Below are 24,017 nucleotides of genomic sequence, written 5' to 3' on the forward strand. Positions count from 1 at the left end.
GGATCGCCATAGATGCTTTGAACAACGCTGACTTGGATAACTAGCCCTGTATTTGCTGAAGAATGTAATGTGTTTTACTGATTTTATTGAATATTGTCGGTGAATGCTTGTAACGATGAGTTATCCACTGACTCGTTGATCTAGAAGAGTGTCTGTCAAACTGTGTGGCTTATTTTATAACTATTCATATCATTAGGTGTACCTGCTAATATGTGATGTAAATTAATGCCAAATCGGACTCGGAAAAATAATCAATGTTCTAAAACTATCTAATCGATGAGTTGTGAGTGAGTGACTAATAAAATACATGCACACATTAAACTCGAAGAATGTATTAATATGAAGAGTTTGTTTCAGTGCAAAATAATTAATATTATTAATATTAATATTGATGTTTGAATAATATTATAATGATGTTCAATGTGCAATGCAATTTTATTTTTATTGTAATTATAAATGTATATAGTATTTTTTAATACAATATTATAGATTATGTAAACGTATATTTCGTTCATGTTTTATATCGGGTGTGTTGTTATTTTTTTGTGTTCTGTTTCGAGATTAATTTAATTATGTTGTATGTCATGTCACATTTCCTTCTATCCTAAATGTTTCCTATTTTCGCGTTTGCTCTCATTTTCTGTGAGTGAGAGCTGCGACTTCCACGTGGTCGCATCCTCAAGTGCAAAAGGTATATTATCTTCTCTTGAAGATGATAACAAGGTATCAATATAAGCGCAAAACATAGTCTCTAAAATGATTCAAGATCGTTTTCCATATAACCTTTACCAGGTTTCACCTGTTTCATACAGAATACCAGAACACTTGATTTACCATACGCTGGTTTATTAAAATTAAATTTTATATTAAAAATCCATCGTATTTCGTCCATTAAATTCTTACACAATTAGTGCATTTTTAATGGCGAACCAGTTAAAAAAGTGTACCTCTCGAGTTTCCCGACCTTTGCTTATCTATCTTCAATTGGTTCCTTGCTCTAGGTGCAAGATTATCGTTTCAAGTGTGACAGTATTCGAACTCATATATGGGGTAACAACATCAAAATGTTTTACTTAAATTATAGTTTGAATATATATTTGTTTATTCTTACAGAAATTGTACCAACTTAAGATATCTTTAACTAAAGATGAAGTACAGAAAAAAATAAAATTAACATACAATCTAGAGAAATTGCATGTCAAGGGGTATGCTAATGAAAAAAAGTTGAGAATTTCATTTGTTACGTCTCTATCAAATAATAAAAGATACTATGGGAATTATGTTCATATTACTATAAAATAATGAAAAAATATATAAATTCTTTTAAATTACTTTTATCCTTTTATTTAAATAATAAATATTGGACACAATCTGTGTCTTTCCGCTCAACATACATCTTTTTTCATAATCTTCTGAACAAAACGATTACAAGTTAACTAACTTGTATACATACAAAAGGAAAGCTTTGTACATTTAAGTAAATTTGTATGAAAATTAATTATTTTTAAATCAATATTTTACACAAGGTTTTCTCATATTAATAATGTATTTGGTTCAGACACAGCAAATAGTCATATTTCTCACGTAAAATATTCAGGAAATTAAATTTAAAAATAAACTATCATCAGTACCATTCATTAGAAAATTGTATTGACTCTAATTTGGACCAAAGGACAATTCGTTTAATATATCTCAACTTCCACATTATTTGATTAACGTTTATATAACGCTTTATTCCGTTTATTAATGATAAATATTCTGTTATGATTATATGTTTTTTAAACCTATTACATATAATAGGAACTTATTTAATGACAAGGACACGACCTCTTTTATTGAAATTACTGAGAATTATATCATTATTTACAATCGACTAATTTAATCTGTAATGTTCATAGTGCAACTGAAAAATAAAAACAATTAAATTATTTTTGAATACGAATTTATAAAAATAAAGGATTTGTTTAAATTCTGTTGCTTTAAGAACAGTTAAACAAATCTAATAATTGTTAGTAACATCAGTTTATTTATGAAGTGTTGGATTGTGTTGATGGATTTGCAATTTAAGAGAAGTAGGGTGAAGATGGTAATGCATAATTATAGAAAACATAAAATTAATACGTATTTATAAAAACGAAGGACAATAGATAATTTTAGTAACTGGGTTTAATTTTTAAGATTTGTTTCAATTCTAATACTTTGAGAATGGGAATACAAATCTAATAATTATTAGTAACATCAGAGGTATTGTTGATGGATTTGCAATTTAAGAGAAGTGGGATTAAGATAAAACACATTATATGGATTTTAAATATTGTATTTATAGATAATTTGTCAATTTGTCGAGATCAATTTAATCGCTTTTTTCATATATTTTTCATGTTTTTCACTCTTCAATAAATATGTACAAATTAATTAATTAATTACAACATCATTTAGTATAACATAATAATAATAATAAAATCACATAAATTAAGCTTCTGTTTGACGATTCAATTTGAGTCGTCAAGTGAGAAACGGGAATTTGTTGATTGAAACTGTTTTGGTGTATTTGTGTGTCTATGCTTGTGTTTGTGTGCATGTGTGTTTGAGGGAATTTCTGGAATGTGCGCGTCCTTAGCGAACGCACGAATGGTATGTATCAGTAAAATAAAGTAAAATAGAAAAGATTTTAGAGAGCAATTTTCGGACTGGCTCCGAGCAAACACAGGGAGACGAAGCTTTCGAAAATGAGAAGAATATAAAGAATAGGAAACAAAAACAAACTCTTAATAATAATAATAAGTGGCCTAAATGCTGTAGTAATACTGAAGCGGCATTCTTGTCTTTCTTCACGTCAGTTTTTCGTCAACCGTCTGAGATCTTCTTAGTATCTTGTACTTTGGTGGCACTCCAAGCTGTTGTCATAGCATCCATGGCAAGTGTAAGTGTTGGATTCGTCTTCCTTCTGGCACCACATTCCAGTACCGCACCTTCCGAAAATATCACGGAGTCCACCGCACCTTTCACCTGGACCCTGCAAAAGCACAAAGAAAAACATTTATTACACTTGTTACAACATAGAAAAACTTGATTGTTATCAATGAAGAAACATTCATAATCATTGATTGTCAAATAAAAACTATTGAACACGGTAATCGACGTCAACATGTTTATTGAGAGTAGTTTCTTGGAGATAATAAGTAGGATCAAACAAAAACTATTAAAATATTTAACTTTGCTTTATCAACTTTTTTTCTCGGTCGACGATAGAATTTTTCGAATCAAATGAACTATTTTCACAGTTATATCTTCAGTACATATAACATCAACGAATATCCGTGTGAACAGAATTTGTATTTCTCACGCGAAACCGATCTAAATTCGTGTTCCTAAGACGAAAACATACCAAATAATTGAACTTCGTCCTTATCCAGGAACAAAGCCATCACTATATAAATATTTACAGTGTTAGGAATTTTATTAACAATACCAAAAATAACATTTGTCTTTGGTCTTACTGAATATATAGAAAATAAAATTCAGTCAACACAGAAAAATAAGCTTGATGTTTATCAGAGATGATGCAAGAGAGAACGAAGGTTCGTAATTCATATTCACCTACAATGTGGATCAAGGATTTCAAATGAACTAATCAATCAACTAGTTTTTTTTAGCTTCGCATTCGATAATCGATTCACCTTTAAACTGATTCATGAAAACAGAAGTTGTTTCGTGCATAAAACCTCCTTAGTCCCTCTTGTAATGGATCAACAATAATCAATAAATATCTACAAGTGAGTGTGCTCGAAATAACATTACAATGTATCGTGGAAGGATACTTTTGATCCCGCAATATCTCGGGCACTATTCTCCACTAATTAAGCTCATCTGATTTATTAGTTGTTTGTCTGGTCGGAATTGCAACTAGATTACACATTTTAGTTTAATTACTTATTGTAATCCCAAGTGGATTCTACTCTTCGCTGTTTCCAATTGTATTATACAAATATACATGCATGTATCATCTCAATCTGAAAATATACGTCCATATGTTTCATGTTGCAAACTTTTTTTTGCTGTCCTATTTATTCTAGTTATATCCAACAACAAATGTAGTTAATCATTGTCAATGCATTATTTTAATTTGGTGGCGTTGATCTCACGAAAGTTAAGCAACATTTGAAACAGATGGGTAATCTATACTCTTCTCGAAATCGGTTTAAATATGATGTTGGTGTAGTTAAACTATTTGTTTTTAATATAATCATACCTTGGCACAAACTCTCCTGTTGCAAGAGTTTCTAGTTTCACCCCACATGCAGTAGCTCTCCGGTTCTTTGTTGCATTCTTCGAACATATCACAAGGTTGGCAAATCCATGGCGCTCTAGCTTCAGCCCTAAAGAATCAAAACAGAAATAATTATCAACACGCGCTCAATAAGAGTGCATTAAATAATAATTCGAAAATGGAGCACAATGCGTGTTCCGTTCAATTGCGGTAGTATTTTGCAACATTATAAATATTTCATGGTCACAATTGTTAATTGCAATAGAAAACGAAGGATGTGGTTTTTACTGTTACATTGTTATGAAGTTTGTTTTCTTTTTTCTTCCTTACAGCCACGCGCACAGGACATTAATATTATTGTCTAATGCATGAAACAAATCATCTCCATTGTACTAGAACGGAAATCTACGGGATTCTGAATGGGTTATGCATGGTAATAAATTATCTGCAACCAGTTGCACGAAGAGATGATGTCCCGCTTTGCAGATCAATTCAAGTTTTGAAATTTTAAATTGGCGTAGACACAAAGGCAGGGATCGTCGAACCTGCATAAAACTTCCTGAACAATACAAACGCGTTACATCACTGCGTAATCTGTCCCCCCGTTCTAACAACGGTAATAACGATAATGGTCGTAATGGGTTAATGTGCATACAAAACCGAGAGTGCGCTTCTTCTATAAATAGCGAGTTGCGGTCTCAAAAGCAAAACGAGTTTGCGAGCAGAAAGAAAGTGAGCAACTAGTTTCAATGAGGTTTAATCGCAAAAATGGGGACACGTGCCAATTATTGCGATCATTGCTATGATCTACTATGATCAATTTGTCACCGTTGACATGGCGAAACTCATTCTTCCTTTCCGCTCGCCTCTAGGAACTAGACATGAACATCACTTTAGTTCTTCCTTGATAACCACAAGCATCTTATCATTCGATGAACTATATTTTTTTTAGGTAAATAAAATAGCTGCAATTATCGCGTCTTACATATGAAAAAAAAAACCGGCCCGATTATATCTTTCATCGCTTCGCTTGAAGCGATAAAAATCCACTTATATAATGGATCTTCTTTCTTTCTTTTCGAATATATAAATTATACCCAGAAACAGAAAAATAAAAACAATCGTCAACTTGAGCCAGTTACACAATATGCTTTTCTCGATGTAACTGTTTTCGTTGACTTATCAGGAGACGCTCCTACATCCATCCTCGTCTCTTTTTCTTCTCTCGTTCCTCAATCACTGCTTTATCAAAATCAAGGAGCATTCGTTTGAAGTTACTCATCTTCGGTAGCACTTTTCATTTGATTTTTTTTTGCCGAACAAGTCGAAGTCGTTCACGGTTCACTATTATATTGAGTGTCGATTGGTGATTAACAATTTATTGATGTTGCATTCGCCAATGCGTGTAAACTATTTTAAACACAACGATTCCTTCCTAGAAACATCGGCTGCCTCGGTTATAATTATAGAACGTAAACAGTTACAGACGATCATTTATCATTGTTTTATTATGGATTCAATGAAGACACTTTTGCAATGTTTGTTTATTTTTAATTTATTACTATCTTTTTTTTCATTATTTGCTTCGCTTTAAATTGAATATAGAATTGCTTTGCGATTATCATGTAATTGAGATATTCAATGTAATACCACATAAATATTGATAATTTACATACAGTTAATACGACCGTTTACATCTATCCGTTTATGTATTTAATTAAATATTAAAGTGTTTATAAATAATGCTGCTGTTTTCTATATTAAAATTTACTGATATTAAAACTAAATAAATATTTTTTGTATTTTAATTTATTAATTGATTTTAACTATACTTAATATTCTTTTCCATGAAAAAATAATGTTTTAATTTATATATTTTTTTAAAATTGTGAATTAATATTTTATAAACAAGTGCGCCAATCTCTGAAATTCAATGAAATTTTTTAAGAAATTTCTTATCTAATCTTATTGAAGGAACTGAAATCGAAAAAAATGTATTTCATGTATTTTTTTGGCTTATAAAATCGAGTGAGTGGAGTTAAATTAAGTGTCTTTTCTATTTTGACTCGTTTCTCGAAGCTGAAAAGCAGCAAAACGATTATTGAAGGAACCCAACAGCGTCCGTGAACTAAATACTCGCACGACAACAAACATATTTACCAGTGGCGGAGTGTTACGCAACAGCGGAATATTGTCTAGAGAGGAGACATGCGGATCCGGATCGGGAATGCGTGTGCATCATTTTGGATATACTCACATGTTTGTAATGACGAACGACAGGGTGACGGCGAACAGGAGGGAAATAATCGAAATGGTCTGCATGGCAATGGCGAAATGCGCTCACGGGGTCGCACTCTCGGATATACTGAAAAACAAAGACAATAAGGCATTGTTAATTGCTACGTATGAAGGAGAGATAATTCGCGTAAAAAAATAATAAGTAATTTTGAAGGTGGTGATGATGATGATGAGCTTATGCTTCGGTTACCAACCTCGGCGTTGCCAACCTCGTGATGCTAAGACACCACAACAGTGGTTGCATCTTGCGCCGGATCTCGAGCGTGAGAGACGCTTGAAATGCCAGATATCAGAGATGGCTGACAATTAATAATAATAATAACGCCGATAAAAGCACGATTAATCGTATTTGGAAAATATATTCACCCAAGCAATGAACTTTTGTTTACGCCGCTTTCGGACTTTTTTTAAATTCATTGTTGCCTCCGATCCACGAGACCCATTTACACTTCGCATTCCGTGCGGTGGATGTTGTGCATAAACAGATCAAAATTCACATTTAATTGGCACTTCATGGAAAATTATAATCAATGCTGGGTATTTACTTGCTCTAGAACAAAAATATATCGCATCCATCGTTTGCATGCGTCTAGAGAGCAAAAAAGGTCCTGCTCACTATTTACAGCACAATCTGAGGCCTTCCCCACTGTTTACGTATAATATATAACACCACTACCGGGGAAAATACACTCGCAACAATTTTAAACCCAATTCCTGTTGGCAACACGATGCAACTGCATCGATGTCCCATAGTGGTTGGTAATGGTGATCGGCAAATGAGAAAGGCAACAGACAGACACAGCACTAAAATATTTGAAATAAAAAGGCACAATCGCTTTCGACTTAATTAAGCAAGTAATGAACAGTGAGGGTACGGCGAACGAAACGTTCCGCGAATTGCATTTTGTGGCATCATTACCAGCTAGCAACACGTGAATCATAATATTTTATTGTTATTTTACGAGCCGGGAGAAGAGGCCAATAATATAGCGATGCCGCTCGGAATGCGACCATTTGCTGTAATCACTTATTTTGTTTGTACGTTCATTAAATTAAGTTTGGACCGCGAATTAAGCAGAGAAGGATACATCTTATCCCATGTTGTGACTATTTATGCAAACGCAATTAAAATAATGAGAAACCGCGTGCATTTATTTCCCTTCGACACAATCAATAAATTCGCAAACTCGGAGATTAGCTGCAAATATTCGAAAAATAAAAACTGCCAGTACCACTGCTATCAAACTCGAACACATCGTAAGTTTTGTTAATTTGCGAACTGTGTTGATGCGCGACGAAACTCTGCAAATGAATACGAAACAAACTCCTGCTTCTCCGTGCTGCCTACTTTACTATTATTGCCTGTCTTGCCAATACTACATCCAGGTGCTAAGTGTGATTGGAAAGCAATTTCAATACCTGATCTATTTATAATTCCGCTAAGAGCGTGCATTCGAACGAGCTATTATTAGAACGCTCTCGAGCTGTAAGTGAAACTCTGAAATTATTTTAAAAAAATCATTTACATAATAACACTATATCAAAGCTTTTGCACAACCAATACCGGATGGGAAAGAAGTCAGTTTAGATGCTCAGTGAATCGGTGCAACAAAAAGTAAAGTTAAAATCAAATTACAGAAAATTCATTTATCATCCATTTAGAAAATAAAAACTTTAAAGAATTATATTAATGACTTAAAATTATTATAGAAAAATATAAGTTTCATGCAAAAGAAAATTTTTGTTACCGTGCCTATTCGATGAATAACTTTTAATTGCAAATGTGATCGTCGATTATATACTTGTACGTCCTTATCTTTTTTTTTATTAGAAATACAAGATATTCTATGAATAACAAAAGTCCCTAGTTCGAATCCATTGCAGCGAACCACACAACAATTAATTAATGTGAATCGCTCGTTCTAGGCATTATTTATAAATGTGATCGTCCCTGGTATATATAAGGAAATCGCTCCAAGTGAAGCTGGAGGTTGCATCTTTGCGAAAATACATCAAGTTATTGTAATTACCTGGACCAATCTCCTGCGGCCCGTATATCGGTATTTCGGTGTACCGATAGGAAACTTCCAACAATTAAAAACAACTTTCGAGTCATCAACAAACCACCTATTCAACACAGCCGATGGTATTATGTAACAATACATCAATATTATATCACGAAGACCGTAACGCGGAACTTTTCTCCTGTGTCTACAACTTGTGTTTGTATATTAGTGTGAGTGTGTACATGTGCGAGTTTGAGTGTATGTGCCCTACTCCGTGATCGTCGATTCTTTTGTTGCTGTTGTTTTTTTGTGTGTCTTGTTGTTGTTTGTAACTTTCTTTTGTTGTTTCTTGTTTTTTCTGTGAAGCGCTGTTGTTTTTTTGCTGATAATGTTGATGCAGCTGCAATTAACGGGCGCAATACTTCAGGCTCGCATCCATTTCGCGGTCATTATGCAAGGAAGCCGCAACGAGATCTTAGGAACACTATTCTTTCTTTGGTAAATTGCGAGCGCACCAACCACCGCCACAGCACACAGTCGTATCACCGAGTCTATGGTTGTCCAAAGACTGAAATCTCGAGCCACTGCCTCGGGACGCTCTTATCAAAGAATAAACCGTTGATTACATACACTGTTAGAAGAGAGAAAAAAATAAATACATACATACGCATACACGCACAATACTGAACACGATGTTGCCGATTTATTAATTCGGTACGGATATTAATTAACATCCAACAGCCATAATTAAGCCCTACCGAAACAGTCGCTGCTCGAACTAAGTTTCTTTTGATATGTCCCGATTCTAACTTCGTCTATTTGTATTTCCTTTTTTATGATGTTTCCATCTACCGAACCCTATTGGTCACAATTTTTACTACTTAATTCTAGCAGCATTCTATATCGGTTGTTGTACTATTTTTAAAGACATTAATCATATCAATTAGATAATAGGTCTATTTTAAGTAAGGGCATATGAAGCAATGAGGAAAAAAAAACGAAACATAATAATACACGCTTCAGCTAACATACTGTGGGTTATCTCAATAATAAGATAGAAAATAATATTTGTATGGGTTGCTAAATTACGCAATCAAAATTTCATTTGTCTTCATTTCTAACATTAAATCAAGAACTGGACCACGCTGAAAACAATTTGCTAGTGCTTATTTTATAAAACAATTTATTTCGCTACTGAGATGAACGTAAAGAGAAAATGAAATAATTCTAAATATTATTTATTGTAAATTAAGAAACCAATAGCGAAAACACCGATATTGAAGATAATTGTATGATGTTCTCAAATAATTTATAAACAATTTATATGTGTCGTGGATTGCAGTGTAGTTTAATTGGTAGTGCATTATGAGTATTCCGCAGTAACGTATGTGGGTTTCAGAAAAGAAACAATTATTTTCAATTAATTTAAAATGAAAATGAATTGAGCAAATTTAGGAAGTGAATGTAAGTGTAACGCCACGCAATGGAGGAAGAACCCCGCACATGCGCTGTAACTTCTGAGCCTTCATAATAAGGTTACTAAGCTTTTTTTGTAATAGTAAACTTTGTTGTAATCTCTATAATTAAAAAAAAAATAAGTTTTCAAGGTATATGGTGTATCAAAATTGGAAGTCATAGTTTTAAAATTATTTTGTGATTTTTTAGTCTTCATTAATTAGGTTACTAATATTGTTTATCAAATTATTAATTTGTTTCTAACTGAGTATCACACATATTATTGTACATAAAATGAATTTCATTTAATATATTTTTTTTGTGATTTATCATTAGAATGTTATATTTAAAAAAAAATGTTTTGTGTATTATCATATTTTTTCTACTATTAATTATTGGTTTCTAATTTAAATTATAACGTAAATAGGCAAGCATAATAACAAGAGAGCGGTATATTTGCATAACGTATCTACGTGTTAAGGTGGATAACATTCACGCTTTGCAAATCTACCAGACTTTGCTACTTTCTTTTCCTTCACTTGGATATGTGCATATCAGCCGATATAAACATTCCTGAACAAGAATAGGAATAAAACATGTATATTAATAAGAGATTATCAATACTAGAAATTGCTTGCTTTGTCTTCATGGGATCAACAGAGGACAAGAGCGTAGAAAAATAATATCGGTTGGGAAAAACCGGAAGAAGCGCCAAATCAACAAGTGGATTAATTTTGATATTTTTGAAAATCGCGTAGGTTCTTTCGCGTATGTACGTTGTGCGAATCACAGATTCGAACGTAGAGAACCTCACGCGTTTGTCATTCGCACGTTAACAATATTCTAATTATAAAGCACAACTTACTAAATATAAGTACCGGAGCAATGGGTCGTGGTATTAAATAAAAACATACATACTATTTACAGATAACCGTGTCATCGAATGCTGAATTCCAATTAAAAAAAGTGCCGCATGTGATCAACAACTTCCCGGAAAAATAAACGCGTTTGCTCTCTAAATTTACTACACACGTTCCGATTCTCTTACCTATAGATTCTATTCATTGAGAAGTTTAGAAAATGTTCCCGAACTTTCTTAGACAAAATAAAGATTCAGTTGTTATCGTCCCTGTTTTATTTTGAATATTTGGCATATTTTCGTGTTTATATACGTTGGATCACGACGTGGTCGTAGAGTACGACGTGCTCGTAGCAAGGCGTTTCTACGCGTATCCTCGTACTGTTGCTCCCTGGAATCATATTGGGATCGACGCAAATCGTCTTCCTGTCGAATCTGTTTTGGAATATGAGTCCGCGCCTCGGGTCCACGAGAACCTTGTAATTAAACGATTCGTTGGATATGCTCTGACCCATCCTCCAATGGTAGTAGCCCAAATCCGAAGGTCTCGGCCATATCTTTCTTTTACCTTTAAAAAACGGTTTCCAATCCTCGTGCTTCAACCTATCCCCATAATCAATGTATCCGGACACTTCAAATCCGCCGACAGTAAAATTTCTAAGGAAAATTATCGTTGAGAGAATGCCCAGCCTGTTCGCACGTTCTCTTAAAGCCAACTCCTTCTGCAAAGGATCAGTTGCTGGCATTCGCTCACTGGCCAATTCGTAGGGTTTGAACGTGGGGAAGAGGTATGCTACGACAGTGGACAATCTCTTCTGGAACTGTTCCCTGCTCAAAGTCTCACCGGTGCTTCTGTACCCCAATTCCGCCAACACCCTAGATGATCCCACGCTCTGCAGATAGCACAAATCGCTTGGCGTCACCAAGGAATCCAGATAATCTTCGTAAGTTTCGAACTGCAGCAAACGACGGTCTGCTTCGATCTGAGGGGTCGTCTCCATATCACTTGAATTTTTCTAGCTTTACCTTTTATGAAACATCTACTATAAGAAACATGAAGAGAATGTCAAATCTGACATCGTCAGCGAATGAAAGATAATAAAAGAAAACGTAATTTTCTATATACGCTGGATAACGACGTGATCATATAGGACGATGTGTTCGTAAGTTGAACTCTCTATTCGTGTTCTCGTAGTATTGCTTCCAGGACTTAACAAGTTCGGATCAACGTAAATGATTTTCCTATCGAATCTGTTTTGAAATATCAAACCTTTCTGCATGTCGACCATCACCTTATAATTGAACGATTCGTTTGATATGCTTTTACCTAACCTCCAATGGTAATATCCCAAATCCGAAGAACGCGGCCAAAGTTTCTTTTTCCCCCTGAAAAACGGTTTCCAATCCTCGTTCTGCAGCCGATCCCCATAGTCAATATATCCGGACACCTCGAACCCGCCTCTTGTAAAGTTTCTCAAGAAAATTATCGTGGAGATGATACCGAGCCTATTGACACGTTCCCTAAGTGCAAGTTCCTTCTGCAGAGGATCCTTCGCCGGCATCCTCTCGCTGGCCAACTCGTACGGTTTGAACGTTGGAAAAAGGTAACTTATAACAGCTGCCAATCTAGTCTGGAATTGATCCCTACTCAACGTCTCTCCGGTGCTTCTATAACCCAATTCAGCAATAGTCCTCGAAGCCGAAACGCTCTGCAGATAGCACACGTCGCTTTTATTCACCAATGAATCGAGGTACTCCTCGTATGTCTTGAATTTCAGCAGACGTCTGTCCGCTTCGATTTGGGGTGTCGTTTCCATTCACCGATTCTTACAATCGTTTTGCGAATTCAAAATAAAACATTTACATATACAAAAATTACCGATGAATAAAGAACATAATAACTACTATGCAAGTGTCAACCGTTGACAGAACGCCAAACTGTCGCAAGTTGGCGGTATTGCGTAAAACGCACAGCGCACCTTGATCCTTGACCAAAAGCAACGACAAGAATAACATGTTGTAATAATTGTTGACTGGTATTTACTTAATTCTCTCGCTGTGATTGGCACGTGCGGACGTGTTTGAAAACATTTACGCGCTAAATAATTATTCACTTTTTCAATTCGAGTTCAACAACTACAACTTCAAAATAAAAACTGAAAACACGATTCGAATACTCACATTCACGATCGTATTTATTTCAGAAATAAAATACATCCATATATTTAACGCGAAACCATTTATTGTTATTGTCTTCAATTGATAATCATTTCCTGTAAATGGAGATATTTACTTTTACAAGAATTTCTTTATTTTTCTACTTGCATTATATTATAAATAAAATCGCGGTCCATCAACCCTGTGTTTTTATATGTAAAAATATCGTTTCTTTATATTTTTTTACGGTTTTAATTTTAATTTCAACGAAAATCAATGCATACTAATCTCCAGAATGAGGGAATTTGATTTTATCCTGTTATTGATATGTGTTGACACTTTGATTAATATTGAATAATATTTGTTAGTCTCTGAGTTGGACTTCTTTGCATAATACTATCGCTGATTATTAATCTAAAATCTGTTTACTTTCAATCAAAATATTCTTCTCGTAACATTGTTTATAAAATATAATTTGTTTTTTTATCTCTCTCTCTCTTTGAAGTGAAAATGCAATAGTAAAAAATAATCTCTTACCCGCCAGAAAATGTCTGGATGTGTATGACCTGCAATACTGCCCGGAAGATGAATTTACATAGTGAACGAGGAGGCATACTGGCTTACATAACAATTGGCGCGACTTGGTGCGAGACTGACAACTGAGAGCGTATTTTTCTACCCCTGTAGACGCACACCAATGAAATTATTGTTCCCCCCCAAAAAAAGAAAGAAAGAAATGCAGACATAATGGATTTAACCGCACCCCGCGCCCTCTTCCTTTTCTCTCTCTCTCTCACACTCTCATAACAATTATGAATACTACAAAGCAAACAGTCGGCTTCTCCGGAGAGGAGACCGACGTGATTTAAAGTGGTCAAAATAAATAAGTACGGACACAACAGACATAAAACAATAAAATTTAGCAAACTAGACAATTTGACAGTTTTATTTCGCTAATACATCACGATCTCACCATAGCATTAGTCGAACTATTAAAGTATAAAAGATGTAATAAGATCCGATCTGGTGTTTTCTGGTAATTTCAATAAAACAAAAGAATGATGAAATGAGGGAAAAAACTAAGAAGAGTGTGAATATAAAAATAATGCGGCTGCGATTAACGATAAGGTTTAATGATCCCATTTGCAAAAGCCAAGGCTCCGCAATAATGTAATTGAAACCGTTTCACTATCGACGACGATTTCAGATCAAAGATTCATTTGAGGACTCCAGCAAAGTTTGTTTGTTTTATCGGGCAGATAAAAAAAATCTAAATAAAACTGTCCAGATAAACCTACTCGTAGATTATATGATTTTCGAACAGCAATAGCTATTAATAAGCTACTATTGGCCCATACAGTACAAGTTAATTAATGTGTTTGTTCTATTTTTATTTTATTTTTTTTTTGATATCGATGCTTCTTGGAAAACAAGGATTTATATGGTTTTTAAGATTTCGTGTATGTGTTTATGTGATGACTTAAAAATCATTTATTATTTGTGACTTTTAATTTAATCTAAAAAAGTACAATTCATTAAAGTTATTGATAATTTGAAATATTTAGTAGATTTATTTAAAGTATAATTAAATATATTCGTCAACAAATGTATTGTTTTGCAATTAATTTGGTAAAAAATCTTATTGAAATATACTCTTGATAAATATAAAAAACGATCATTGAAAATTAACGAATTTTGTGAAACATTTGATCAAAACTATGAAACTTGTTTTTGTTAAGCAAACGTAAAAATATCACGAGATGCGGTGCCACTGCGTAACACGGATCTGGTGATAAGTTTCTTAAGTTTATATTTTTTTGATTTTAAATTGAAGTTCGAAGCTGCAGTTCATTTGAATGGACTACGAAAATAATCCTGAGCACCTCAATTCGAAGAGCCTTGCACTCGTTATTTAAAAATATTATTTTCTTCTCTCTTTCTAGGATTCATCCTTGATATTGATTTCTGATTGAAAACAAAAACACGGAGATGGAGCACAAACATGTTTACATTATTTAAAATAAACATTTATTCTAAGTTTTCGTGGTGCGCTCTGTGTCGGTGTTGGTGTCGGCGTGTGCGTGTGTGTATAAATAAAAAAGAAACACGCCGTTCTGTGGATTCATTCGCAAAAATCCTCTCTGCCAAAAAGCCACGTGCATACAATCTACCTAGACATAACTTTTCGTACTTCTTTTGGAATTCCTCCAGTGATCATTCGGACGATAGATACAAGCGGTCCTTCAGATTTCAAACAGTTTACCGACAACATGGGAATGTTGACGAGATTCCGCGGCAGATTAAGGAGCGAACATACCATCCCCAAGCTCGATCCTAAGCTCAGGGATGAGAAGATTGCGGAAACAGGTAAGCACTTAACGATCTGATGTTCGACTTGCGCCAAATTTTAAATATATCCGACTGAATTACTTAACGTTAGCAGTCTTGGAATCATACGATTTTCGCGCCACGCGCAACTTAGTCTATCCCAGTTTTAGTTCAGAGCCAGAGAAATGCTTAACGTTTCAAATGTTAGGGATTCTGGTACTATGGGTGTTTCAACTTACGTGAGAATTCATACAAAAGGTAATACAGTTCTTCAAATCTCAACATCTTCAACTTATAAAACTAATCCTGATTCTATAGAACCGAATCTGCATTTAAAGATGATTATGTAAAATTTAATTCTCACAATACAAATATTAGTATTTTAACTATTGAACAGTAAAAACCGTTTATACAAAATAGTAACTGTAACATGTGATTACAAAATGAATAATTTTTACAGTTGAAGATAACAATACTTTGAAATTACTGTTATATAATTTCTTTACAAAAAAAAATAAAATTTCGTTAGAATACAGAAAATGAAATAATTATGAATTTCAATGGAAATCACTTACGTTTTATTTGATTAAATTTGTATTTTAATTGTTTCTAGTTTTAACCATTTATATTCGCAGGTTCACATGTAACTGATAATTGATGTTTAATACGAAATCACTCGCCTTTCTACGATAAAGAAAAATATTATTCCGTATGTTTATATTCGATTTACTGTGTTTTACATTCATTGATAAATACGAAAATCAAGCATTAATTGAATTTATTTCACACTACATAATTCACTTATTGAAAATTTATACAAATATCTTTATATTTGCGTTTAATATACTGAAAATGTTACCAACATGAATAATCGCAGAATCATCTAATAGAAAATATTTATGTTAAATTTATTTTAAGAATCAATTGAGATTATTGTAATCTGGAAAACATATTTTTCAGCAACGTTTTAGTGAACGAAAGACATATTTGCAGTGAGATCAAGCAGCGAATATTTACTGATTCGTCCTTTGCCTCCTTTAGTTTATTTACATTTTGGAAATTCCGCGAATACAAAACCGCAGCTATTTTTATGCCGCATCGAATAGGAATAAAAAGAACGTGTAGACGAAAATATGATTCGAAAATTTGATTTTGATCCGGTGCACTCTCTAAAAATACTACGGATATGAATTATAAATACAGTCGAGGACATTTGCTGCAGAAAAACAAATAATACTTTCGTTTTTTTTTGTGGAAATTCAAGAAACTTTTACTGTTTTATTCAATATTATTAGATTGAAAACAATATTAATCTAAATCTTTGTATTGGTTTTCGATTAATTATAAATATTTCTTTTTATCGAAGTAAATATTTTGTTGATGTTGGATTATTTTAGAAGTTCTATGATGAATCATTCGATTTTAGGATTGGCATAATAAGTGTGTGATAAATATAGAAATAGACAAATATCGTTATCTTTGCAACATTCTGAGTAATTTATCGGTACATTTTTCAGAAATAAAAGAATATTGTTGAAGTGTGTTATTGTTCGCAAATTTGATTCTAATATTTTGTTTTAGTTTGTTTGCTGTCCGTTCTATTCTTGTTGCCTTATTGTTCGAGAGGACATGCTCCACTATTGTTGAGTCTTGGAGGATGGTGCGTGGCTACCTACTCTTGCCTGGTTATACCTCTATTAATTTCTGCCAACTACAAGTATCCTACAAGATGGTTGAAAAATGTATTCTACAAACTTCCAGGTAATATTTCAACTTGAACTTTGAATTATAGCGATAGTTAAACAAAGACTACATTTAATCGCTTAAGTGTATAAAAATAATCAAATCATTAAATTTCTTTAAATTAAAAAAAAAGCTAAGAATTCACATTACTTTACAAATACTAATATCAAATATAAATATAGTAACAAATTTTACTTCAATTATCTAATTTAATCTAAAATAAACATTCAGAATTTAGAGTTTACAATTAACTATCAAACTTAAATACGTGATAATTTAACTATAGAAACACATGAAATGACTGATCCGAATAAAGAAAAATTGAAGACGTAAATGTGCTTTGTCTTGTTTGCAAGCGTTTCGACGAATCGTCAATTTCGAATGTTGTTCTTGTGCCAAGATTTTGGCGAAGGTTGAATATAGTCATTCATAGGTTTAAGAAAATGAACCACAATTTGTTTCTAAACCAATCAGAGGAATGTTTGAACAATTGGTGCATCCGATTGTTGGATTATCACCGCCATTTAATGTATTTGTTTCCACCCGAGAGATGGCGCTACAATTGAAATGAGTTATTTTCAGTATATTTCATTCAAAGTAGCTTGTACCAATAAGATATTTATGAAATTATTTGAAATTTATTATATTTTATAATTGGTACTAATGATTGTAATGATAATTAGTTTAATTTTTCTAAACTTATTTGTTTATAATTCAATTAGAAAATTTAATATTGTCAAAAAAATATTATTTAAAAATGGTAACAAAAGCATTTCTAATGTTTGTTGTGTTGAATATAATGTTTAAAGTAATTTGTTTTTCAAATGTTGATGATATTTAAAAAAAAAAAATGTGAATAATACATGTTTTATGTGAATGTTGTTAAATGATGTACCGAGAATAGTTACTTGAGGAACTCACCAAAAGCAGGAGAGATCGAAATCTGGTGGTGTTGGACGACGGTGGATGAAGTCGGAACTGTGAGGAATACACCGCAAGGGTGCACTTTTTATACCAAAACGCCACCCTTTGCTTTTAGATTGAACGCCAATAATCCGCGTCACTTAATCTCCTCTTTGATGCAAATTGCCAGTGACGTGCAAAAAAATAAGAAGAGCACAACACAACACGCACAAACTGCTATTACACATCGACCAATTAATATACACAATCAATGCACAAAAACTAAACGAAACACAGTTTTGGAATCAAATAATAATAACAAAACTTTCGATCGAGAACGCGCTTCATCAAACTATACCTCCTTCTTTACAAATGTGATAATAAATATTTATTCCCAGCTGGTTTATCAATGATTAATGCGGCATAGATTCCTTCCATTTTTTTTATTATTGTCATCATTATTATTATTATTTCATTATTCAAATATCTTTGTCTTGTGGTATGTCTTTAATTAATTTCCTTTTCGTGGATTCACATGTGCATGATTGAGTTGAAATAACGAATGCAGACACGAAACACCATATAACAGTGACACGATGATGCAACGATTATTATATTTTGAGCCAATACAGTGAAACCTATCATTATCCGCGAACAATTTTATTGTGTAAACAACGACAAGAAAAGAACATCTGCACGTTGTTGCATAATTTCGGTTTCTATATTAATCATTTAAAGAGAGAAGAAAAACGGCGAGGGAATTTTTGCCTTTTTGGAGTTTATTTCTGTAATTTAATTTCGTCAATATATTTTTTTAAAATAATGGCTATAAACTAAATTTTTAAAAACAATAACTGAACAAAACATATTTTGCTTCTGACTAGTTTTTCTTGATGATATAATTAATACTTCAAATATACTAAATCATCGTTTCTCAATCTATGAAAATGTCTACTGTCACCTTCTGTCAAAGCAAGGAACTGCTGAAATACTTCTTATCAATTGGGTCGCTGAACAACTAAAAACAAATATGTATGGTCACGCGGCAAAAAGGTTGAAAAACGCTGTCTAGACTATAGTTTTTAAGATTTAAGAGCAACAAAAAGATTGTAGTAAATGAATTTTTAAATTAAAACTATCTTTATATTTATTATTTTTTTAAAGCAGAATCTATAGACTAGGAGTAACATTGAAAGAATTATTCTAATTATAAATTATATGCAAATCTCGTCGAAACCAAATTATTATATTAGCCAGTGTTTTAATTTCTAAGTGCTAAATCTAAAAAAAAAATGAAGAAAATCTTGAATAGATAGATAGAATGATATTTGAATGACAAAACTTATAATACAACCAAAAAATAGAACAATTGATCTAAGTATGTCTTAAATAGTTTAATTTCATTACAAAAATTATAAGAAACAAAATGTATTGCACAATGTTATAGAAAGAGTTAACAATTAATAACCAGCGCAAAGGACTATCGACAAAGCGGGTTTCTTAGTATCGATGGGAAATTATGTTATCTTATGTATCTTTTTTTTTGTAGAATTCTTTTACCTTTTTTTCATATTTTACTGTATTTAGTTCCACTTTCTTTTCTGCAAGTTACTCATTGTGCTACCTTGACCACAACACTTCTTTCCATTATATATTTCTTATTTGATACTTGACGCAGGTCATTTTTCCCTTTCTACAAGTTAAAAGTGGGTTTCTTTTATTCATGTCGGTATTCGTTTGTATTTCATCTTCTTTCAGTATCATTCTGGTATTAATAGGTTGTTTTGGTCTTTCCGCTCTGTTGTGATCTTGTGAATGATTGCATTTTCGAATGTTTCTTAATGTTGTATAGTATTCTTAATTTTTTGTTTTGCTATACCTGTACTTATATTGTATGTGGTCTTTCCCAAAAATCTTGAATGATGTGAACAGGCTATTTTATTAAAAGACTTAACATAAACAAAGATCTATTCAGAATAGAAGCTTTTTGGAAAATAGAACAAATCTTTAAATCATAAGACGTACCTCGTTTCTAAGAAATTTTATTTGTGCGTCTTATAATGGAAAAAATACTATAATTAGTACTTCTTTCCTTAAATAACTTACATATCTAATTATTATAACGTAATATAAACACTTGCTAGTTTAAACAGAGTTAAAAATACTATATACTAAATATTTTGAAAGGTTTCAATTGTTTAAAAAAAAAATAAGATAGTTTACTAAATATATTTTCGAGTGCTTCAATCCAAACAAATATATAGTTATTTGCCAAGTCTCTTCCATTTCATGCCAACTACTTGCTGTATATGTTTTGGTACAGACATAGCAAAAAAATAAACTAGTTATATATGTTTCGGTATAGACATAACGAAAGACATACAGCATAGTCCGGATTCACTACAGTCTGGTTTGAAGATTATTACATATGATCAGTCTCTTTTTGTGCGGTTTATTTTTAGTATGTATTTAGTTCCTCGATTAGTCTGGTTTCAAATATTGGTATTACTGTAATTATTAACTGACTTTTTGGAAGGAAAATTTGACCTTATTCAGTTCTCCAAACTCGGTAATATGATCCAGCGCATTATTTTTATTTATAGCCGTCTGTATTTATAGCACTATAGCTAAGCAGTCTAGTTTTGCAGACAATTGATAATATTATATCATGTTTTTATTATTATGATGATGCATGTCCACATATACGCATTGCACTGTCTATCAGTGCGTGAACTTTCATACTTTTTCTTTAACTTGTTTGGCACTTCCGTCTTGTTTATTTACAAATTAGAAATACTATATTTCGACTGAATCAAATCGATCCAAAATTAATCTAATTTTTTAGTAAATTATCAATTTGTTATAGAAATTGAAATTATAAACAAATTTGTGCATGTAAATTTATCTATATTAATCAATCATATTTTTGATAATAATAATATTACCATAAATCTTTCCGTTTAGATATATTTTTTTTACAAACAATACCAAATCACTAATACAAAAACCTCAATTAATTAACTAATTAAAGTTGAAGTGCTGCAAAGTTAAAATCATTAATAAGTGGAACTTTTCATACCAAAATGTACATGGAATTATATTTTTTAAACTTGAAGCAGTAAAATAAAGTTTTTCTGTTTATTTCTTACAGGTTCATCGGCCTTTTTTTATTAGTAAATTAAGAAATACTAAAGACTACTTAATCTGCAACATATCTTTTTGTTTCTTTTACTATCATTCCAAAAAAAAACATTATTTAGTACTTGTTTGAGGGCACAACGAGAAATATAGTTTGCTTGAATTACAACACTTCGTTATATAATACCGTTAGATTTATTGTTTTTATAAAACTTTCTTATTTTTATTGCGTAATAAACTTTGGAAGGCTGGGATACGTCATTATATATCAAAGGGTTAATTAATGTCCTTTATAATTAAACACTTAATTTTTATTAACTATGTACACTTTTGATAAAATGTGCTTCAAAGAGTTAAATAAACATAAAAAATAATTGAGTTCATGTTCCAAATGTGTATATTTATATCATTATTATAGGTCGTTTTATTAATTGAGAGACAAATGCATGTAATTATATAATTGATTCCAATTATCACTGTATTCGTAGTAGTTGCAATAATTATTTTGGTGCATTAGTTTGTATAATAATAATAATAGTTATACAATACTTTCAGAAGTATTGGATATTATTTTGTTTGTTTGTAACGTGTTTAAAATTTTTAATCGAGCTGTCAATTGCAAACTGACACTCTTCTAATTGATGCGCAACTAAATTGAGAATTATAAGAAAGCCCTCTTTTTCCGACCACCGAAGCGTGTGATCAGATGCAACTCTTAATTTCATCACCCATCAACGAGCACACAATTAAAATCAGCGGCATGTCAGCAAAGAGACATTAGAAATGGAAGCAATCGAAAAAAAAGAGAAGAAAAACAAGAAGCGATGTTATTATTTCCATTCGTGCCCGAGATGCTTGTTACTATGCTAAGTTCCATGACTTGGACGTGTACTCCTGTTGACCACGTTATCGTCGACTCGTACAGATAAAAGGTCCATTGAAGTCTTATCGAGATCCCCGAAATGTTTTCGACGTTTTCTTGGAATTCCGAATACAATTCCTCAAAACCGATCATCGGCGGCAATCCATAGCCGATTAATAATTATATAGATATATTGTTTTCTGAAAATAGCACTGCCTCATCTATTTTTAGACGGCTTCAGATAGGCTAGACGTGATTAGAAACGTAATTAATAGTTGGATTGATAACAAAAGAATTTCTGTTCACTATGAAACTATGTTTATTTTAATTATACACAGAACAACTTACACGATTACTACATATTTGCTCTGATTGTAAATGTACAAATTTGTATTGAAAAACAAACAAAAAAAACTTGTTTTCAGGTTTATTGAAAAAGATATCCGGGCCGATTTGGAGAGTAATGCTGAAGCTATATTCGCCGTTGGATCGTTGCGAGAGAATTTTCATGATGATGAAAAATATATCCAATTTAGCAATACAGGTACATTTATAATTTCTAAATAATCTTTTAGATTAATAACTTTGTATTTTCCTTTCGCAGTTGGTGTTCTTCATGAGCTGTGACAGAGTCCTTCTGTGCAATTTCGGAGGACTATTGTGTCCTCAGAAGAGAATAACCGGTTTATATTCGTTGATGTTTTATAACGTGATCGCGTACTGCGTTTCGTACATAAAAGAGCTGATTGAAAAGGAAGATTGGTCACCTTACGTGAATATGACCACTCACAGTAACATCAAACACGTAGCGATGTCTGCCACGAAAATCGTCTTGGAATGGACCAAAGCCATCACTTTCATAATAACTGTAACATTCACGCTCCTGGTTTTCGGATTGGAGCAGGGTTTGGAACATTACCAACCGACGCCTATCTACACTTTCATCACTTGGACCTATTACATGTGCACGGAGCGTGTTTTCGTTGAAATATTTCCAAGTCTCTTGAGGCTCTTACGTTCCCAGCGATTAGAAGCATTGGAACACCTTTACGCGCCTGTTATCTTAAGATATTACACTATTTCCATATCATGTTTGCTTGCACTAGTTCTGTTATTCTATGGTCAACTTAGGTTCGGTTTCATAGCTTTGTATCTGACTGTTTATCTGAGGGGTAAGGATATGGTGTTGAATAGCTTGAAGAATTTGCGTAAAGAGCAAGAAGTTTTGGGCAAATTTCGGAAAGCCAGTCTCGAGGAAATCGAAAATTGCGATGACGTATGCGCCGTTTGTCTTAGTCCGATGAAGAGAGCACGTATTACTCCTTGCCAACATCTCTTCCACGCAGAATGTTTGAGGCAATGCCTGAACAACTCCTACAACTGTCCAATCTGCAAAAGGGAGTACATCTTCATCTACTAACTTAATATCATCGTGTTAACTACTTGACTGACTTATTTGTTTTAGATTTCATATACATATATTATATTTTTTTCACAATGTAGTTGTAGAAACCTAATTTATATAAAAAAAACCTCTTTCAAAAGAGAACTCTATGTTTGCAACGACAATTATCGAAACGAATTGTTTTACTTACTATACTACATATGTCTCTAGTCAACAGTACTTAGTATATAAGTTTATATCGATTTATTTATTCACCTTTGTGTTTTATATGTGATGCATTTTTATATGTTTGTGATATATAATAAAAATATTTACTAAATGTATTTTTACATTCATTATCAAATCCCACCCAAACCAAAACGCAACAACGTAAGAATTTTATTTATTTCATAATGACTCTCAATTTATTGTATCCAACAATTACTTGAATTATTATTTACAAAAAAAAGTTTTAAATTTTTCATTTCCATTATTACAATCTAAGTTGTACTATTTTTAATACATATTTTTGTGTCCTCTCCAAAACATTAAATTGTTTATTATAATATTTTCCAAGTTCGAGCCAAGAACATTTATTATGTAATATATTTAAT

The 24,017-nt window shown here is 32.4% G+C and overlaps 4 protein-coding genes across 8 annotated transcripts; 1 reads left to right on the plus strand and 3 right to left on the minus strand.

The window, feature by feature from the left end:
- Positions 1–2,301: 2,301 nt before the first annotated feature.
- On the minus strand, positions 2,302–18,355 carry LOC108567929 (neuroparsin-A-like). 4 transcript variants are annotated; one of them, XM_017928736.1, is made up of 4 exons: positions 18,038–18,355; positions 6,528–6,635; positions 4,253–4,379; positions 2,302–3,016 (listed from the first exon to the last, which is right to left on the minus strand). In XM_017928736.1, the coding sequence occupies exons 2-4, from the start codon at positions 6,590–6,592 to the stop codon at positions 2,867–2,869; spliced, it is 342 nt and encodes a 113-aa protein (XP_017784225.1). In that variant the 5' UTR covers positions 6,593–6,635; positions 18,038–18,355; the 3' UTR covers positions 2,302–2,866. The 4 variants fall into 4 exon arrangements, with proteins under 4 accessions (XP_017784225.1, XP_017784226.1, XP_017784227.1 ...); XM_017928737.1 differs by lacking the exon at positions 18,038–18,355 and adding an exon at positions 8,599–9,145; XM_017928738.1 differs by lacking the exon at positions 18,038–18,355 and adding an exon at positions 6,935–7,023.
- On the minus strand, positions 10,531–11,889 carry LOC108567928 (uncharacterized protein C4orf22 homolog). Its single transcript, XM_017928735.1, has one exon. The coding sequence runs from the start codon at positions 11,887–11,889 to the stop codon at positions 11,194–11,196; it is 696 nt and encodes a 231-aa protein (XP_017784224.1). The 3' UTR covers positions 10,531–11,193.
- LOC108567927 (uncharacterized protein C4orf22 homolog) lies at positions 11,962–13,097 on the minus strand. Its single transcript, XM_017928734.1, has one exon. The coding sequence runs from the start codon at positions 12,703–12,705 to the stop codon at positions 12,007–12,009; it is 699 nt and encodes a 232-aa protein (XP_017784223.1). The 5' UTR covers positions 12,706–13,097; the 3' UTR covers positions 11,962–12,006.
- LOC108567925 (ERAD-associated E3 ubiquitin-protein ligase HRD1B-like) lies at positions 15,144–23,743 on the plus strand. 2 transcript variants are annotated; one of them, XM_017928732.1, is made up of 4 exons: positions 15,144–15,412; positions 16,955–17,134; positions 22,445–22,563; positions 22,624–23,743. In XM_017928732.1, the coding sequence occupies exons 1-4, from the start codon at positions 15,316–15,318 to the stop codon at positions 23,437–23,439; spliced, it is 1,212 nt and encodes a 403-aa protein (XP_017784221.1). In that variant the 5' UTR covers positions 15,144–15,315; the 3' UTR covers positions 23,440–23,743. The 2 variants fall into 2 exon arrangements, with proteins under 2 accessions (XP_017784221.1, XP_017784222.1); XM_017928733.1 differs by lacking the exon at positions 15,144–15,412 and adding an exon at positions 15,510–15,631.
- The last annotated feature ends 274 nt before the right edge of the window (positions 23,744–24,017 follow it).

Source organism: Nicrophorus vespilloides, unplaced genomic scaffold, assembly GCF_001412225.1.
Source record: "Nicrophorus vespilloides isolate i.1.1-1 unplaced genomic scaffold, Nicve_v1.0, whole genome shotgun sequence".
NCBI classification, from domain to species: Eukaryota; Metazoa; Arthropoda; class Insecta; order Coleoptera; family Silphidae; genus Nicrophorus; species Nicrophorus vespilloides.

Coding starts and splice junctions, on each gene's coding strand:
- LOC108567927 (XM_017928734.1), bottom strand. CDS start 12,705: ATGGAAACGACACCCCAAATCGAAGCGGACAGACGTCTGCTGAAATTC.
- LOC108567929 (XM_017928736.1), bottom strand. CDS start 6,592: ATGCAGACCATTTCGATTATTTCCCTCCTGTTCGCCGTCACCCTGTCG. Junction 4,380..6,527: donor TCGTTCGTCATTACAAACAT/GTGAGTATATCC, acceptor TTGATTCTTTAG/GGCTGAAGCTAGAGCGCCAT. Junction 3,017..4,252: donor ACAGGAGAGTTTGTGCCAAG/GTATGATTATAT, acceptor GTGCTTTTGCAG/GGTCCAGGTGAAAGGTGCGG.
- LOC108567925 (XM_017928732.1), top strand. CDS start 15,316: ATGGGAATGTTGACGAGATTCCGCGGCAGATTAAGGAGCGAACATACC. Junction 15,413..16,954: donor TGAGAAGATTGCGGAAACAG/GTAAGCACTTAA, acceptor ATTTTGTTTTAG/TTTGTTTGCTGTCCGTTCTA. Junction 17,135..22,444: donor TGTATTCTACAAACTTCCAG/GTAATATTTCAA, acceptor ACTTGTTTTCAG/GTTTATTGAAAAAGATATCC.
- LOC108567928 (XM_017928735.1), bottom strand. CDS start 11,889: ATGGAGACGACCCCTCAGATCGAAGCAGACCGTCGTTTGCTGCAGTTC.